The 20,175-nt window shown below is 48.2% G+C and overlaps 1 protein-coding gene across 4 annotated transcripts in view; it reads left to right on the forward strand.

Moving 5' to 3' along the window:
• Nucleotides 1-20,175, forward strand: part of RECQL4 (RecQ like helicase 4) — a 409,056-nt gene that overhangs the window by 152,629 nt on the left and 236,252 nt on the right. For all 4 annotated transcript variants that reach the window (XR_011278686.1, XR_011278685.1, XM_069621818.1 and 1 more), the window contains exon 12: nt 18,227-18,363. Coding sequence is in view for 2 of the 4 variants with exons in the window: in XM_069621818.1 (XP_069477919.1) it covers nt 18,227-18,363 (137 nt within the window). In the remaining 2 variants the exon portion in view is untranslated. The remainder of the gene's footprint in view (nt 1-18,226; nt 18,364-20,175) is intronic.

Raw genomic sequence — 20,175 nt, forward strand, 5'->3', positions numbered from 1 at the left:
ACTTTTGGTAAATTGTGGCCACGTCAATTGCTTCAGGTAGAGAAGGATGGTGGTGTTGGCGCATCCATCTCTGGATAGGCCCTTTTAAAGCATCAACAAATTGTTCCAACAGGATCTTGTCCCTTATTTGGGCAATAGTGGCAGTGCTGGCCTGAAGTCACTTCTCGGCAAGGTCCTGGATTCGATAGAAAATCTGATGCAGACTTTTGCCGGGTTTCAAACGCGTCTCTCTGTATTGCGGTCGGGAGGCATAGGCGTCGTATCTCTGGTCGGGTTGGCGGCCTTATAAGCCCTCTGTATCACGCCAGTAAGGAGGGGAGCGAAATAATATCCCCATCGATCGGCAGGCCATTCAGCTGCTCTGGCGATACGCTCAAAATGAACAAAGTAGAAACTGCGGTCATCACCAAGCTGATAATTGGGCAGAATTGCAGGGGTAATGGCTGGCTGTTTTTGCTAGGAACTACGGCCTCCCCAGCAGGCAAAGAGCTTCACGGCTTTGGTCTTGGGCTGCCCCTTATAGGTGTAGCGCTTAGTGTAGCGCTTGGCGGTCTGCTTGTGCTCGGTGTCCTTGAACCTGGAGCAGTTGTTGTAGTTGTTGCTGGCCTTCTGCCAGCGTCTTGACAATGTTCTCCATATGGGGGCGGTCGTCTCATCCCACCACTGCCAGCATTGTAATGAGTCGGGTCGGACATTCGTTACCTTAAAGTAATATCCTTTATTCAGGTCATAAACAGTGTAACAGAATGTGGAAACAGGGTTATCTGTGTTGTTTATTGGGTCTTCGTTCTCGCGGGCCTCAGGTAAGGATGCCTCCTTTTCGTCCTCTGCAACAGGTGTCTAATAAGCATAGTGGTAACTCTTTCTCCTTTTCGTCACGCTGTCACTCCCTTCTAGTTCAGTTCTTGAACAACAAGAGCAAACAACATCAGTATTGTTGTAATGTACCGGTCCCTCCCCTCCACCTGGCGAATGGTTCCGTAGCACGCCACAGAAAATGCCGTGTCCCAGCTGGCCATGGCCCCTCCACACATCTTTGGGGCGTTCCCTGCCGTGAGCCATACCGCTCCATGCACGCCCAGCTCCCTGTCGGTAAGTAAAGTTTAACGCTATATCGGCTACTAATGGGTGGCTGGGTTGCACGAGGTCCAGTACGTTGGGTCAGCTTCTCGTCTTGTGGACCAGAGGATCCAGGCATCTGTGTGGTATCATGAACCATTGGACGCTTACTGTGCGATTACGGCATACAAGATAACCGTCGCAACCTCACAATACCACCATTTCTTTTATTCACATTCGATACTTGCATAGCTGTGTGTATTCTCAAACAGGAAGAGGAACCCTGTATTTGCACTTTATTTTGATCAATGTCTTCTAAATAAAGCTGTTTGTGACCTCTCACATGTAGTTGGCGGCTCACAACTGAGAATTTAATCCACATAAACAATATCAAGATGTGTATCGTATATCGAGATATAGCCCAAACATATTGTGTTATGATTGTTGGTCCATATCGCCCAACCCTACACACACGCGTCTCAATAACAAATTTACAGCTAGTTAATGCATTCACAAGGTCCAATCACAACACATTAATATACCATTGGTACAGTCTCAATCAAATTTCTTCAAGGCAGGAGTAAGGATGTTGGTTCCATGTACAAACAAGGGCTAACGGAGGTTAAAGAAATATATTGTTTTTACTATGTTTTAGGAAATTATCTGGGGAAGAGTTTGAATTGGTTTGCATAATTACAATTGCTGCTTTCCCTCTATAGACCTAAATGGAAAGGTATGCAGTGATGTTAGCAAATGGATAACAAAGAAATTATATAAGGGTAATTAAATGTGGTTGGAAATGGGAGAAGTGGTTTAAGGGGTGGGAAACAAGTTTAAAAAAAATAATTATTTAAAGGGAGGGGGCTGAGGGGGGTGCAGGGGGCCAAAAACAACAAAAAACAAAATTTGTTATTTTTTTCTTTCCATGTTTAGGGTTCTTGAAAAATGTATTCTTTGTTTATTTATTCGATAAAATCACTTCTCCAGCATGGGGTCTGGCATAGATTCACATAGTCATGAATATTCCCTGTCATCAGGCCGGTAATCCTCGGTAAAAGAAAAAACAGTTTCACTTTTGTGTATAAATCTTCGTTCTACTATTAACCAATCACTGAGCTCTGGGTCATACAGCCCCCAGCCAATGACTGCCCTCTCCTTAAGCCCCTCCTCTGGCAGCCATCTTCAGATTTTTACTGCACGTTCTAGTGTTGGGAGTACTCGTGTTTCGCTCTTTCAGCTTTCTGCTTTTTTCGTTCTCTTTTGGCTAGGAAAACCCTATTTTTGTTCAATTGAGCCAGTGTGCACCATCGTTTATTCGTCCGATTAACGGGGAACCGATATTCAGCATCTTTCATCGCACCTCAAGTGCAATATCGTCTTGTGTTCTTCTTGGAAGTTTCTAGAAGGCCCTCAGGCCTACACCGCACTGGATCATGTCTGAGGAGAAGGACGGGGCGTCCCTCTTCAAGCTCTGCACCAGCTGCGGTTTTCAGAATGTTTTCACGGACGACGAGCATTCCCAGTGCCTGTATTGTCTTCACCTGACGCACAAGGAAGAAGATTGCGAGATTTGCCATCGCTTCTCCAAACGCACGATGAAGGATCGGCACGTCCGACTGGCGATGTGGCTCAAAGCCAGGGCCTCTACCCTGTGTGGTCCACAGGGGCATGCCTCATCCAGATCCAGCCAGCCAGAACGGGCTTTTAAGTCCTTTGAGGGTGCTCCATCCGCGCAAGCGGATCCCGCCACGGATAGGGTGCGTTCATCGTCTCCATCAGCCTCAATCTCCAGCCATCGCTCCAGCTCTTCATCGAAGAGAAAGTCATCTACCCCGGCAAGCTGCCAGAGAAACTGGAGAAGGCCAAGCAGGACAAGGTGTCCATCCTGCCAGTTAAGGCCCAGGTGATCCAGGCCAAAACATCCTCTTCTATCGAGCTGGTTGCTGCCGCCCTCTCCAAAGCGAAAGGGGCTGACCCGGTCCAGGATGCCCCGGTGGCGAACAGGGTGTCTTTTCCTCGAAGGACCCGAAGAGGGGTGGGGCATGGAAGAGCTACAGGGCATGGATATTTCTTCATCCGACGAGGAAGACCTGGTGTCCGTCCACACCATCCCGGAGGAAATTGAAAAAAAAAGAATGAAACCGGGGGCGATGACCTAGGCGCTGGGCCCAGTGACCCTGTTCCCCAGGCACCACCCAGAGATATGTTGCAGGATATTCTCTTGATCCTCCACACGCTCTTGTCGGAGCTTCAGAAGAGGATGCTTACGGCACCAGCAGCGATTGTCACCAGAGACGACCCCGTTAACACTGGGGCCACCACCGCCGAAGAAAAGGAAGGGACATCCTACGCCTCCACTCCAATCCTCGGTACCCTCCCCTCCCTAGGGAATCGGGAACAGACACGGCAAAGACGGACACAGATGCTGGTGGAATCTCTCCGCCACCAAGGGCTTTTCCGCGAACGAAGTGGGATCTTTCCACTCCATGTTCGCCCGTGCGTCGGAACTCTTCCAGCTCACCCCGGAAGAGAAGAAGGAAGGCTTGCTGTATCGGTGTCGGGAGGCGAAAAGGAAGACTATTCTGTCGGTACTGTTCCTGTACGATGTCTGGGACGGGGGGGGGGGCTGGTGCTTCTGAAGAGACCGGTTTAGCCTCGGCAAAGAGGGACTGACTAGAAAAGAAATACTGGGTGTCGGAGTCTGCACCCAAATGCCTGCAGTCACAACCATCGCCGGACTCAGTGGTCTCGGCTGCAGCTAGGAAGAAGTCGTCCAACCAGTAGTTGTCAACCTATGCCCCCCCCCCGAGGGGAAGAAATTGGACGCTATGGGACGTAGTGTCATTTAATCGGCAGCGACGACAGTCCAAGCGGCCAACACCTTGGCGATCCTGGCTAGGTACGACCGGGAGCTATGGTACAAGATTGCTCCTATCCTGGATTTCCACCCTGAGGACAAGCGGGTAGCGGCAATGGAGATCCTTCAGGAAGGTGAGGTGGCGTGGGACCACGCCAGAACTGTGTCCCTGGACATTGCGGACATGGGGTTCTGTTTGCCTTTGTCGTTGTGGCTGTCTGAAGGCCACCAACTTCAGACAAGAGGTACAGACGAGGGTCCTGAACATGCCGCTCATATTATCTTTTCAGCGAGACAGTCGATGAATCGCTTTAGGCCATCAAGACTGACACAGACGGCCCGTGCACTGGGCAGGTTGCAACAGCATCGTCCATCTTTTTGTCCCTCGGGAGAGAAGTCGGTTAGGTCTTAGAGTTTCAGCGGTGGGTCGTCTTCTTACCGCCAACCCTCCCGTTCCACGACCCAGCAAGGCTACAAGGGTCGCTCCAAGGCCTTAGGAGGTGGACGCCGCCGTCGTCAAGGATCCCAGGGTGGCGCGCCAGCCTCCAAGCGGGACTAAACCGGCCAGGACGTTGTGCCCCCACCACTGCACCCCGGTGGGAGGCCAGCTGGCGAATTTCGTAAGCGTGTGGTAAAACATCTTCACTGATCGATGGGTGCTTGACGCTCTCGCCCACGGACACACTTTGGAGTTTCAGTGGAAGTGTCCATGAATACCACCGGTGGTTCGGCAGGAACAACATATCCCTCAGCTGCTGCTGGAGGTTCGTGCCATGTTAATAAAGGGGGCAATAGAGCTGGTTCTAAAGCGACTCCGGGGCTCCAGCGTTTACTCAAGATACTTTCTGGTAAGCAAAAAGACCGTGGGCTGGAAGCCCATTCTCGACCTACGACGACAAGTTCATCAAGTCCCATAAATCCAGGATGGTCACGTTGCAGTATGTGCTCGGCCAACTTTAGGAGGGATACTTTCTGTTGCCGTTGGATCTAGAGGACGCATACTTCCACGTCCCCATTCACGTAAAACATTACAAGTTCCTGCGCTTCGTCATACAAGGGAAGCACTACCAGTTCAAGGCTCTCCCTTTCAGACTGAAGTCGGCACCCAGAGTCTTTACGAAGTGCTTGGCTCCGGTGGCGTCCCATCTGCAACTACAGGGAATTCATGTGTTATCATACTTCCAACGACTAGCTCATCCGGGCCAAGTTGAAGGACATTGCCGTCAATCACACAGAGAGGACCGTCCGGCGGCTGACCGATCAGGGTTTCTCGGTGATCTATGCAAAATCCTGCTGGACTCCATCCCAGAACACGCTGTTGCTGGGATCCAGACTCAACACGGTATCCTGCCCGGGCATCTGCGTCGGAGGAGAGGATAGCAGTCATTTTGGGCAAGGTGCAACGGCTCTTAGCATTGAAGATCGCCACAGTGCGGAACTTCAAGTCGCTGCTCGGCATGATGTCATCCTGTATCTACCTGGTCTAGCTCTGCAGGTTGCGGATGCAACCGCTCCAGGAATTCCTGGACTCCCGTTGGATCCAGGTGTCCGGACGCTTCACAGATAGGATCGTGCTCGACGGGGAGTTCTGGCGAACGATAAGGTGGTGGGGCGTGCGCTCCAACATCGCTGCTGGCACAGATTTCCAGGGCCCTCCATACCAGGAGACGGTCACAACAGATGCTTCCCAGGAGGAGTGGGGAGCACACACCGGACGTCTTCTCCTCTGGCTGCCACAGGCGTCTGGCGTGAAGGAGCTGCACATCAATGTCCTGGAACTATGAGCTGTTTTGGGCCCTCAAGTCATTTCTTCCGTCCCTCAAGGACAAGTGGTGAGGGTCTTCACAGACAATACCACCACAATGTTTTACAGGGGGCAACAGATCCCCGGCGCTCTTCAGATAGGCGCAGGAGTTGTGGCACTGGGCCGTCGCCCAGGGGATGTTCTGCATTCCTTTCCATCTGGCGGGAGTCAAAAACACTGTCGCCGACTCTTGCCACGAGTGGGAGCTTCGGCAGGATCGAGTGTACAACCTCTTGCTCAGGTGGGGCAGTCCCCAGATCGATCTGTTTGCGACGGCGACGAACACTAAGTGCCGGAGGTTCGCCAGCAGGTTTCCCCAGCCAGGGACCATGGGGGGACGCATTCTCCTTCCCTTGGGAAGGCCTGTTCGTGTACGCGTTCTCTCCATTGTTGCTGCTGCTACGAGTCATCAGTCAACTCAGACGGTGATAGTGCAGGATGATCCTCGTCGCACCAGCGTGGCCGAGGCAAATCTGGTGCCTTGACCTTCTCAGCATGTCAGCGTCCCCTCCAGTCAAGCTACCAGCGGTCACAGATCTTCTTGCCAGGGAAGGAGGAGCAACCCTGCACCACCACCCAGGATAGCTGGGCCTGAAGGCCTGGCTCCTGCAGCATTAGAGTTTGGGGGTTACGAGCTACCTGCAGACTTGGTGCCGGTCGTTGACGATTAACCCTCGGATGGTCAAGGCCCGCCCCTCCACCCCCCAGGTCCTTCCGTACTTGTCATTGGCTAAGTCTGGACTGGCGCATGCTTCCATCATGGTGCATCTGGCGGCTATCTCCCGCTGCACCAGGTTTCCGGGATGGTCTACTCTTTGGTCGCACCGTCTATGAAAGGAGTTCATCAAAGGACTGTTCTGTTCGTTCCCGTCAGTGAAGGCGCCTGCCCCGGTGTGGGAACTCAACGTTTTGCTGACTACGCTCATTAGGGCCCTATTCGAGCCGATGCATCAAGCTCCACTTGAGTTCCTGTCTCGGAAGACTGCTTTCCTCGTGGCCATCACCTCTGCCAGGAAAGTAGGTGAGATCCACACCCTGTGCCCTTACTTGACTTTCCATGAGCCAAGGATGGTGCTGCGGACGCACCCCTCCTTAATGCCCAAGGTTCCATCAGAATTTCATCTCAAACCCTTGGTGTTACCTGTGTTTTTTCTGATGCCTTTGTTGTCGGCTGAAAGGACTTTGCACTCGAAGGATATGGCGCGATCGCTGAAGTTTATGTGGCCCGCACAAAGAGTTTCCGGAAGTCTTCTCAGCTTTTTTGAACTTTGGTCCTGTGAACCATGAGAAGGCCTTGTCCAAGGCTTCCATTTCCAAGTGGCTCTCCGGCTACATCACACACTGTCACCGGTTGGCAAACCGACAGCTGCCTGGCCCTCCCAGAGCCCATTCTACCAGAGCGATTGCTGCAACGACGGCATTCCTGTCTGGTGTGCCCCTGCTCGACATCTGCAGGGCTGCTACGTGGAGGTCTACGCACACCTTAACGAAATTCTACTGCGGCCACAGATTGCATAGCGGCCAAGCAGTGCTACGCAACCTGTTTGCTTGAAGGTGAGTCTGGTGAGGAAGTAAGAGTAATTGCTTCTGTTGAGCCTTGCCACCTCCCGTGGTTGTGTATGTATGTACTGCTTTGTATTCTTTATTCATGAGCATGCAAATCCATGCCAGACCCCATGCTAGAGAAGGAACACGTTACCTGTAACTTGTTCTCCAGCATGGGTCTGGCATGAATTCACATGCGAACCCTCCATCCCTGCCCCTCTGCGGCTCTTCTTGGTCATACTGACACTTTACGTGCTACCAAATCTGAAGATGGCTGCCAGAGGAGGGGCTTAGCGAAAGGGCAGTCATTGGCTGGGGGCAGTATGACCCAGAGCTCAGGGATTGGTTTATAGGAGAAAGACTGTTTATAAACGAAAGTGAAACTGTTTTTTATTTTACGGAGGATTTCCGGCCCGATGACGGGGAATATTCTTGAGCATGTGAATGCATGCCAGACACATGCTAGAGAACATCAGTTACAAGTAAGTAACTAACTTGTTCCATGTAACCCAATGGGACATTCAACTTTGTAATGCTATTTGTAACCTGTGCTAACTTTTGGAGGCCAGTGAAACCTTTTTGTTAGGGAGAATTATCATTCTATGGCTAATTTCCCTCACCAGTGAGTCCTCCAGCAGCTTTGCTGGATTTCTGGAGTTTATTTTTCTACTTGGTAAGAGTGTGAGCCTTTTTCCCACTTTTACATGTGTTTTGCCATGTGTATTTTCACTGTTTGTGTAATCGTTGGCTCTCGAGGACACCACTCCAGGAACCCCACTTTTCATGTGTTACACAGCACCTTCCGTGCAGTAACACTGGGTTGTCTTTGAGACTTCCCCCTGACTCCATTTTTCTGTGGATGACAACTGTCCCCCCATAAAACAGGTAAAGTTGCCATTTAAAACTACAGACCCTGTACACCCCATCTTACATGGAGTACTGGAAAGGGTTAACTCCTATCCCTTTTTGTCTGTGCCTCTCTGAGCTTTGTTTTGCTCTTTTAACATTCAGACTTGCCTGGTGGCAGTGTTATCTACCCTAACTTTTCTACTGCGATTTATATTCTATAAACGTGGTACTGTTCCAGGCTATCATAGTAGCCTCGAACATAAACCCGCTTGACCAAATGCTTTTTCTTTTGGCTCCGGCTGGGTTTATTCGCCATTTCTTTCTAGTTATATTTCTAGTTTCATTTTCTTTCTAATCACCCCCTGTACAGGATATCCTTGGAAACCCAAGTCGCTCTTTGGCATGATTAGTTAAGGTGGTTGTCCGGGCCGGACAACCCCCCTGCTGTGTGATTGACAGCCAGGCTCTGTGAATGGGGGATTTTCCCATAAAAGGCAGGACTCTTGGGCTGGAAGTCAGAGTCGCCACTGGAACTGCAAGGAACTGAAGAGAAGCAGAGAAGAAGACGGCTGCTGCAACTACCGAGTCCCGGTGAAGCCCTGCTGCAGTCCTGAGCTATCTAGCCTTCAACGACAAGAGAAGATCCAGTCCGGAGTCTTCTTCCCTTGAGACTGGTGGGATCAACCAGCTCATCTTTCACAGCCAGAGGATCCTCTTCGTGGTTGAAATCGCTGCACACTGCTGTAGTAGTCCGGATAGCCATCTGTAGAGCCTCTCCTGTTTTTAAGGAGTGCACCTTTTATTCACATTCGCTGCTGCTGGCCTCATCCCTGGGTAGTGCAGATCACTCCAGACATCGTCCTTCTTGTTTCCATGACTGAAGCTCCAGGAACCGTGAGGGAAACTACCAAGAACAACTGCCGTAGCACCAGCTTCTTCAAAGAATAAGGTACTGTCAGCTTCGAGGAACTAGGGTGAACCCTTTTCTCCTCTTCCAAGGCTTGCCCTTGTCTTCCTTCCCTCTTATAACTTTTGCTTCCTCTGTTGACAATATCCAAGTACTCCTGGCGATCTTCAATCGTGAACTATCTGACTGATCCTTGACAACAGGAACCCGCTTCCACTTGACACTGGCGCAGGCCTATTGACTTTTATCTTCTTGTCAGAAAGTGTTCTCTGATTCTGTCTGCCTTGACAAAAGTATTGCCTATGATTTTTGTCCCCAACTCTCTTTTGTTAACTCAGGTGCTAAGTGTGTTTTAACTCTTGTAACATTTCTTCCCACGGATACGCGTATCTTTAGTAAAACCGAACTGTCATTACTGTCAAAAAGTGATTGCATATGTATTCCCGGTAACGCCTTTTGCTTCATAACACCGGTCTGTCAAATCATAAGGTACTTACCTTAAGTTGTTCTGCACAAAGAGAATTGGTTGGAGTATAGTGTATTTTACGTGTGGTTTTACTTTAATAGAAGTGAAGTGTTTTGCAAACAGATGGTCTAGAACTAAATGTACTTTTACTTTTCAACCAAAAACCTTGAGTCAGTGTTTGCTCGAGTCACAGTAATTGTGGTCCTTTTTGTAATCTCTACTACTGCTCATTTGCTCTTGAGATAAGTCTGGCTGCTCCGCTACTGCTACCACTTTAACAGTGTAGCACAGGCTAGTACCAAAGGTGAACTTGTATTGCCACTGGTAGTCTTAATTGTGTGTAGTGGTCCCTAAGGGCACTGCACAGGATTCTGCCTATCACCTCACTGGCCTTGTTAAGCTTATTTGTTTTTGGGGCCATGATCAGCCCCTATGGCCATCTCTGCAGTAGAACTCTTGTTCTCCATTGTAAAGCACAGTTTGTTTTTCCCTGCACGCATCACCTTACAGTGAAGTGCGGTAGAGACATTTTGTGTCCTTTTAGCTTTCTTTTAGATCTATTATTTGCAATGTTGTGGTTACTGACATGATGTTTCCAAGACAGGCGTGTGGTCGTGGATACTTTTGTACCGTTTTCATTTTTAACTCTCACATGCACTTTTGCATTTTACTGCTTAATGCCAAATGGCGTACCATATACTCTAAAATTGCAACAAGATTTTCGCCTGTTTCTTAGTCCATCTTGTATTTTGCCGTTTGTACTGCCCTCTCTTGGCTGGATTTGCCATATTTGGTAAGCCCTTTCCCAGGCATAGGGGCAGTGTGTTTTGTTGCCGATGTGGGGGCTGGGATTGTCTGGTCCCAGTCTACATCCATGACCTCACCTGTCCACACGCCGCATCTTGTCTCTACTATATTTACAGAGCAAGTGCCGGTTGACATTATTTTACCTGTTTCACTGCCTGTGCCTGATGAGCACACTGTTATTACTGCGCCTGATGCCCCCATTGTTGCCACACTGCCTGTGCCTGATGCGCACACTATTACTACTGTGCCTGATGCCCCCATTGTTGCCACACTATCTGTGCCTGATGCGCACACTGTTACTACTGTGCCTGATGCCCCCATTGTTGCCACACTGCCTGCGCCTGATGCGCACACTGTTATTACTGTGCCTGATGCCCCCATTGTTACCACACTGCCTGCGCCTGATGCGCACACTGTTATTACTGTGCCTGATGCCCCCATTGTTGCCACACTGCCTGCGCCTGATGCGCACACTGTTATTACTGTGCCTGATGCCCCCATTGTTGCCACACTGCCTGCGCCTGATGCGCACACTGTTATTACTGTGCCTGATGCCCCCTTGGACATTACCCTTATGCCAACAACGAATGGCGCCTCTGTGGTTCCCCAAGCCTGTACACGGAACTGTACCTACCACCTCTCTGAAATGTAGTCTGGTCAATGCCCGATCCATCCCAGCCCATGCCTTTGATATCCATGACCTCGTACTCAAGAATAAGACAGACCTCCTCATTATCACTGAAACCTGGCTGAATGAAACTTCGGGCCCAGCCCTCGCCCTTGCCATCCCTGATACACTATCCACAGGCAAGATAGACCCCTAGGGGCAGCGGAGTAGCTCTCAATGCCAAAGAAAGCCATGCTATCAGAAGAACAGAAGGTGACCTTGGCCACAACTGCGACTACCTCCCACTTAAAATCAATCTCTCCCCTAACATGACTCTGGCTCTCCACATTGTTTATCGCCCCCCGGGGCCCATCACTGAATTCCATGACTCCCTTATTCACTACCTTTCCGGCAACCTGAAAAAGACATCCAAAGTCCTACTCGCAGGTGACCTCAATCTTGGCCTCAATGAACCCAATGGCGCCCACGCAGCCACCTTGGATAAAGCCCTATCCACCCTAGGATTTGTGCAAGCCATCTCCCATCTCCCATCCTACGCACTCTAAAGGACGCTCACTGGATTGGGTTAGCCACCACAACTGCCCAGTACTTATTACTGAGAACTCACCCATCCCGTGGTCCGACCATCATTACATCCAATTCAACCTCGATACCTCCAAAGAGCCCGCCCTGCCCACTATCCCCCTCCCTCCAGGTCTCTTCAGAAGCTCTCTTCGGAAAACATCACTCCATTCCTTAAAGTGCCCGCACTCCAGGCTCCCTTCTCGCAGGACCCGGAAACTCTTGCCAGATCCTTCAAGCTAGCAATTACCATGCAGTTGACGCTATTGCCCCCCTCACTCTCAGGAAAGCCAAGAAAACCAAGCACACCAATGCCTGGTTCTCCCAGGATCTGCTCCAAATGCGTTCAAACAAACGAGCCGCCCTCGCAGCTTGGAAAGCCAACCGCAATGACACAACCAAACTAGCCTTCAAGACCATCTTCAAAGACTATACATTAGGCATAGTCCATGCCAAAGCAAACTTCTTTAACACTAGGATAGCCAACGCCAAATCTGGCACCAAGGAAATCTTCGCCATTTTTAGGGAGCTGGACACCCCGTCCACCCCGCCACCCACCCTCATAACGGATGAAAAATGGTGCAACGACATCCAATCTGCCATGCTCAACAAACTAAATACCCTACAAACAAAAATCCTAGCTCATCAAAAGGCACTAACTCTCCAAATTGCCACTCGGAATAGTAACTAGAATAAAGAGACCAAAATCAAATCCTCCCCGGTATTCAACTTCAAGGACATGACTGAATCCAAAGTCATCTCTCTCCTAAAAACCATCAAACCATCTAACTGTAAAGGCGACGTCTGCCCTGCTCAGCTCATTAAGGACTGTGGCGCGACCCTTGCCCCCTTCCTGACAGCATTCATCAATGCCTCCTTCCAGTCTGACCACATCCCATCCGACCTCAAGGAGGCCTGGGTACAATCCCTCCTCAAGCCTTCCCTTGACCCCTCAGCACCAGGGAACTATAGACCCATTACCACCATCCCCTTCCTGCTCAAAATTCTGGACAAAGCAGCCTACCTGCAAGTATAGAAATTCCTCGAGGATCACCACCTTCTGGGCCTTAAGCAGTCTGGCTTCAGGCCACGACATGGCACCGAAACGGCCCTCCTCGACTTAAAAAATCAAATGGATGACATCCGAGACGCCGGCAAACCAGCGCTCCTTCTGCTCCTTGACCTATCTGCCGCGTTTGACCTCGTGGACCACAATACTCTCTGCCATCACCTCTCCATTGCAGCCAACCTCTCCCCTAATGCATGCGCGTGGATCACCTCGTTTCTACAGGAAAAGGCCATGAAAGTCTTCTCCGACTCAGCATGTTCCTCTCCTAGTCACATCAAATGTGGGGTGCCTCAGGGCTCCTGCATCGCGCCCACCCGCTACAACCTATTTACTAGGCCCCTCTTCAACCTTATTGACACCCTTGGCGTCTCATATACCAACTATGCTGATGACACCCAGGTGCTCATCCCTCTCACAGGTGACTATGAGGCAGACAGGATCACCCTTAACTCAATCTACTGCACCATCCAAGCCTGGATGGCTAAAAATTGGCTGTGCCTCAACTGTGACAAAACCAAGCTTCTGCTCATTGGGTCACCAACCATCCTGGGTAACCTGGATAAGAACTATCGCTCCTTCACCATCGATAATATACCCATTGCTGTGTCCCATGCAGTTAAAACTTTGGGAGTTTACCTCGACTCTGATCTCACCATGAATAGGCAGGTCAACGCCATCGCTTCCTCTTCGGCATACTATGCAAAACTGCTCAACGCAGTAAGACCCTTCTTAACCGCACAGAACTGCCTTACCATCGCTAGAGCTACTATCGGCTCAAGACTGGACTACTGTAATGCTCTCCTCGGAGGCACTTCCAGCAAAAACATTGCCAAACTCAACTTGTCCAGAACAACGCCCTTAGGGCTGCCACTGGATTCCCCAAAAAAGACCACATATCAGACCTGAGGAGACAGGTTCACTGGCTTCCTGTTAAACAGAGAATCATCTTTAAAATCCTCTCCATCACTCACAAATGCCTCCATAATCTGGCTCCCCCTACCTCGCCCAGCGTATCGCCTTGCCCACTTCCACTAGGCCATCCAGGCTAGCCTACACCAACATGATCACCAAGCCCAAAACATACAGAGTGCGTGCAGGGGGGCTCCAGCTTCCCAGCTATCGCTGCCACCCATTGGAATGCACTACCTTCACACATTAGGGTAATCGACTCCCACCTGGTTTTCCGCAGAGCCATCAAAACCAGGCTATTTGTATGAAATGTCAGTCCTAGCTCTCACTTTGTACTCTACTGAAACCATCTTGTATGCCCAGCACATATGATGTAACCAAGTAACCGCATGTCCTAAATGTATTCCTGCCAACGTACTCTTTCATGTAAATAGCGCCTAAATGCCTTTGGGCTGTAGTGCGCTTTACAAATGTAAAAATAAAATGAATGACCAAGTTTGTTTAATGATGAGCATATGTGTGGGCCAGCCATGATTAGACGTCCCTTGCCAATTTGAATGGTGCAGAACCTTACCATGGGTAGGTTTGGGGGGGTCACTCCAGCTTGATTCCTGGATAAAAGTAGGAGCCATTCAGCAGGTCGTCTTTGGAGCCAAGGCCCCTAAAAGAGGAGTGTTTTTCCGAAGTCTTAGAATTAGTTGTTGAAGCCGTTCATCACTGCCTTCTTCAACAAAGGAGCAGGGCTTCAGGGGGATGGTTGATCTCCAAAAGACCTTAATCTGTGTATCGACCCCATGGCCGGTGAGAACAAGCAGTCTCGACCCCTGCCTCTGTATTTGGACACCTTCGGAGTTGTACCAGAACCATCCTATGGGCTGACCAGCTTCCTCCTAGGATACTTCTCTGCATCGGTCGCCGTCCTGACATGTGTCTTCGCAGATTCTTGACCACCGTAATAAGAACCATCCCCCTGCACTAGTAGCTTTCCACAACGAAGAGAGGCCAAGCAGAACTCCTTTTTTCGGACTGGCAATTGCTGATTGGCACCTGCATCGTGTCCTGGGTGTCCCCGTCGCTGGAGTAGTGGTCATTTTCTTCAGTCTAGCTGTCCAGTGTTCAGAACTGATCCATCAGAGCACAGAATCGCAAACTAGCCGGACCCAAAACCCAGTGCTAATACTGACCTCCCCAGCCAAAACCCCCTGGACTTCCTTCATCAGAACCAAGGCATGAGAAAAGGAACACAGCGATTTCAGGACTTCTACGTTGGTCCCCAAGTGAATCCGATTATAGCGGGTAAGAAAACAAACTTGTTCCTATCCATCCCTACTGCCCCTTTTTTACCTCCATAGGGTTTCATGGGCGTAAAGTTCTTCCCCTACCCTATCCCTTGCCGGACCTTGATTGGTGGCGTTCTGATCAAAGATTACCCCCAGGGATCCCTCGAAGGTTTTTGTTTTGGAAGAGTGGCTGCTAAGAACTTTTCTTCATTTGTTTTCCAACTTTGAGACCCTAACAAATTGCCTGTTGGCTTATCTTGTTCAAATTCTTAAATAGACTCCTAGTCGTTGAAAAGAACTGATGTGGGTCCTCCGACTCTAGGGCACTGCAAAGCCCCCTCTCTTCTAGATAGGGATGGACCTTTTAAGCATAAAGCCTTTTCATCCTATTACTTCTCAAAGTGTTGATAGCTTATCTGGTTAAATTTCTATTTTTATTCTATTTCTATGTGTATACGCTTGCTTTGGTACAGCTAGAGTATTCTAAAAGTGATTGTAGCTGTATTCCAAAAGTGATGTGTTAGCAATTGCAGTGAATGTTTTAGTACCTTACCTGTGGTCTTTCATTTCTACTAGTTTTTCTAAGGCCTAAATAAATATCTGTATTTGTATACATTCTTACTAAATAGTAATATTAAGAAAGCTCTGTGTGTGCTTAACTGAACCCTTCACAACTCCATACTTCTAAGTCTAAGCTGTGCTAATCAGTCACACTACCCACATAGTTTGGCAAGACATTAGTGTTGATGCCGGTTTATCAGAATAGGTTGGCCTCTCAGAATCTTAACTTATGTCGAACATATTTTTATGATTCACTTGTTCAATTCATAGTACTTGAATTGAACAACGTGCTGTGAGTGGGATCCACATGTGAATTCACTCTCATACAAAGGCGATGCACGTATCGCTCAATGGTTTCTACTTGCTTCTTCCCTATCGCCTTTCTCCCACTCTGGTTCCCTGCATTTACCATTTTACACAGAATATCCTTCCCTCAGTCACTTCTGACAGGTGGCTTAGCATTCCCCTATATATACCTGGGATTTGGCATTGGGCACCTAAAAATAAAACGTTACCTGAATAAAATAAAAGGCCTTTGCACTGCAAGAGCTCCACAAGCAGATCTCGGGGCCATTACGCAGTCATGAAACGTGCTCATTCTATTACTTCTTGCACAGTGCCAGAAACCAATTTTGCTGGAAAATTCATGTTACCGCCGGTTTTCTTAGTTTCCCTCTTCCTGGATCAGCATACCTCATGCTCAGCTGTGTACCATCACACACACTTACACACCTGTGGAGTGCTGCAGGGGGCATGCCTCTCCCCTTGTTTAATATTTACATTTTCCCTTTTTGTAACAAGTTAGATCTAGTACGGATTTTTTTCTGTAACTACGTTGATGATTTTCAGTTGATTCTTTACATTACTAGTGACCATATGAATGACCAATGCATGCTGGACGTGGTGTATAAAATGATAAAACCGTGGATGTCCACAAATTGGCTCTGCCTGAATGCTACTAAGATTGAACTCATGCTATTTGGCCCTCGGCAGGCACAAATTAAGCTGGGTTAGGAGTACACTGGTTTTAGTATAGAAGGTAGCCAAATTAAGTTTGTGCAGAAAGTAAAGACCTTAGGCACATATATTGAAAGCAGCCTACACTGTGAAGCCCATGTTGCCGCCATCACTATCAGTACCAAATACCACCTTAAAGTACTTAGGCAGGTTGCACCATTGGTTTCAGTTGATAATTGCACTAAACTCGTGAGAACGGTCATTCTGCCATGCGTGGATTACTGCAATGCGCTTCTAGGTGGTGCAAATAAAGTGGAGGTCCAAGAATTACAAAAAATCCAGAACAAAGCCATCCGCATCATCTTCCAGATGAAGCATTCGGAACCCACATCTGCAGCCAGGAAAAAACTGCATTGGCTCCCATTGGGAGCCAGAATTCAGTTCAAACTGCTAACCATATGCCATAAATGCATTTTTGGTAAAGCACCCGCCTATCTGAAGGACATAGTTAACATTTGACATCCTTCGAGGGTCCCTGCTTCAAGGGCACGTGTGGTGGTCTGAAGAAGTAGAGCCTTGATGGAGCATTCTTGGTGGTCAAGGACTCCATTCAGAGAACATTGCCAACCTTCTGCAGATTTTGTAGTCTGTGTTGTCTGCTGCTGTGCTAAAACAGGTGTTACCCTCCGGATTGGTCTTAAGCCTGCGCCATTTCATCACGGGACTCGCAAAACCTACTAGGTCACCCACATAGGTGGAGGAGATTTTATGAAGGGCGAGTACTATTCGCACGGTACTTGAACTTGCTAGCAAGTATGGGGATGTTTGAAATGTTGTATTGACATTTACTGCAAACCAACTTTGTTAGCAGTAAATGGCAAATACGTTTCAATGTGGGTGGCCGAATGTGAGTGACTGTGTTGCACCAATTATGTGTGCTCATAGTTACATAATCCATTTTACAGAAAGCACTGGTGAATATTTTGTCAGAGGTCATGGGACGGGTGCATTTCTTTTGGGTCGTGTAGCTAAAATAAGGAACTCACCCTGTAGGTCTAGTGGGAGTTTTAAGAGTATGAAGGCTTGCATCAGTATCCTGTGCTGAAGCTGTTCCACTTGACGCAGTTATAATCCATCGAGGATTTTATAGTTCTACACAATAGCACTTGGGGTGTTAGATATTGCAGACATCTCCTGCACTGTTTAAGTAGAGCAGAATATTGCCCACATTCTGGTCGAGTCCCACTTCTGGCTCTTTAGAACTTCATGTGCAAGGGTGATCATGTATATTAAGCACATGGGGCACTTCCGCGCCCTGCATCCATTCTTACCCTTGGCACTTCATACGTTTTTACTGGCATTGATGTGATGACAGTAAGATATGGTGGAGTTATTTGGTAAATGCCTGGAACTATTCTATTAGAAGACCAGCTTATCTTCTCTGTGCTTATGCTACAGACTTGCAATACAGGCTTGTCTGCTTTATATCTCCACTGCAGTTATGTCTGCTCTGTGCTTGTATCAAGGGCTTGTGTTTGTTTTCTAAGGGTATCTGCTTTAGGCGTATCAGCTGTAAAGGATGCTTTCATTACAGGCCTCCATGATCGTGTGTTTTGTATTACTAGCATATTTGCTCTGTGGTCATACTATTGTATCCTAAGCCTGATGTGTCTGTGACTGTATGAATACCCTGTCCCTTTGCATACTTATTCTGTTTTTTATCCCGCTGCTTGTTACGTATGGTTATCATGTGGAGCAGCATGGGGTCCATACTCGCTCCCTCATTTAGAGGCTGGACTCCGGCATGAACCCGATTATGTAAAAAAGTAATTGTAATAATATTCCTTTCCTGTAATCCCGTTGCTTAGCTCGACTCTTTGTCTGTGCTTGCATTGTTTGCCTGTCTGCCACTTGATTAGTCTGTGATTGTAATACTGTCGTTTCTTGCTTGTTTGATTGCACTACAGGCCTGTCCACCTTGGTTGTGCTGTCGACTGGCATGGGAAAGTCTCTGTGTTACCAGCTTCCAGCCTACCTCTATGCAAAGAGGTCCAAGTGCATCACCCTGGTGATCTCCCCTCTCGTCTCTTTGATGGATGACCAGGTACTTCAATGAAAAAATTATATTACAATTATTATTTGTTTTATATTGTCTTTTTGATGACCACGTGGTGAAAATTCAGGATGGTGGTTTTAGTTGATAATACAGGTGCAAAATATTACAGTAACTGTGCTGTTAATGGGGACCTTGTGGCGACCGTTGAGTCAGTGAAGCTGTGGCCACTTTGTGGTTTGTTTCTCTTCTGGTTCAGTATCCAGAGGGTTGGGGGATCATGACAGAGGAAGCTTGTCTGACTCTGTATCACTGTGCTCTAAAGACATCCGTATTAGCCAAAAGCATCTCGAAATGACTCTTTATGACTTTTGTTCCATTGCTCGATTATGGTTTACACCATACATAATTTGAACTTCGTTTTGAACACCGTTTCCTTTTTTTGCTGTTGGACGCACAGTATTTACTGTTACTTTTAATAGTTCCTTATTTTGATGCCTGCTCAAACCCTACTGCCCGTTCCAAAGGGGGGAAGGGGTGACTAGTGGGGGCTGTGCCAAACTGGGTGGTACTTCATTCAACCATTTATTTTAAGACTGAAGGTTCCCTTTCAGGGTAGCATTCCCTTACCTTTGATTTGGTCGCCCGGCCCAGCCTTACCCTCTGTATGCCCCTTGGCAGATGGTGCCTGGAGACATGTGAAGCAGAGGTTGGTAGCTGTGGTAATGTCTCTCCATGTCAGGAGGGAGCAGACGTGTTTAGGTTGGTGCTAGTGGGCTCCTCAGGGCTCTGAAGGTGGGTGCTTGATTCCTTCTTCGCTCCTGGGAACTGTGGGAATTCAAGTCATTTGAAAGAGAGTTGGGTGCGCCAGGTACCGTTCTGAAGCTCTAGCCTTGAGACAGTGGCTACAAATGGCTGGTTTGTGCAACGTAGTACCTAAACAACCAACATGACTGGGTCCATAGCATTGTACATAATGCAATCTCTTTGGATTGCCGTTCCCTTATTCGCCAAACTGAAAAAGCTCATGGCACATTGTTGCTAATCTGTGACACGATCCCACAGTAGTGACAGTATAGTGAATGGCATATATATATGTATCTGTTATGGCAATAGAACAGGCCTTTGTAGCCACATTCTTTTTTAGCCACAGTCTCAAAGCTAGTGCTTAAGAACGGTACCTGGCACGCCAATCTCTCTTGCAAATGACTTGAATTCTTTACCTGCCGCCAGCATCTCCCCCCCACTCACTCCCGGACCCCTTCTAAAACCAAATCCCAGACACACTTTGCTATGCCTTGACATAATTCTTCTCTGGTCCTCTGTGAGAGATGGTAAGATTTTCTATGCTTTTCTCTGCACTTTGTAATGTGATTTTGAGTTGGTGTGGAGGAATAAATGGACTGTGGTGATGGGCATACCTCTACACAGTGCAGAGCTCAACATATTAGTATGCTGTACAAAATTTTTGCTTATATATATTTCTCCAAAAACTAACTTGATGCCAGGCGTTGAGGGGCACTCTCCTGCCTATATATATATATATATATATATATATATATATATATATATATATATATATATATTGTAAACAAAAGGAGGAGAGGGGAAGGACCGCACTCTCCGTGAATTCATATCCAAGTAAGGAAAAAAGCGCAGCTCACACAAATTAGAAACAAAGAAAAATATTTAATCAATTATAAGCTGTGCAAATGCACAAAACAAAAGGCTGGGAAAACAGCATATACAAACAGAGGCAGGACGCCAAAAGGCACGGCCCGCTTACAATGCGTTTCACGCTCGACTGAGCGCTTGATCACGTAACACAAACAAAGGACAAAGGACACGGTTAAAAAGTGTATA

The sequence above is a fragment of the Ambystoma mexicanum genome, chromosome 5q (genome assembly GCF_040938575.1).
Source record: "Ambystoma mexicanum isolate Mex_15411 chromosome 5q, UKY_AmexF1_1, whole genome shotgun sequence".
Taxonomy (NCBI): domain Eukaryota; kingdom Metazoa; phylum Chordata; class Amphibia; order Caudata; family Ambystomatidae; genus Ambystoma; species Ambystoma mexicanum.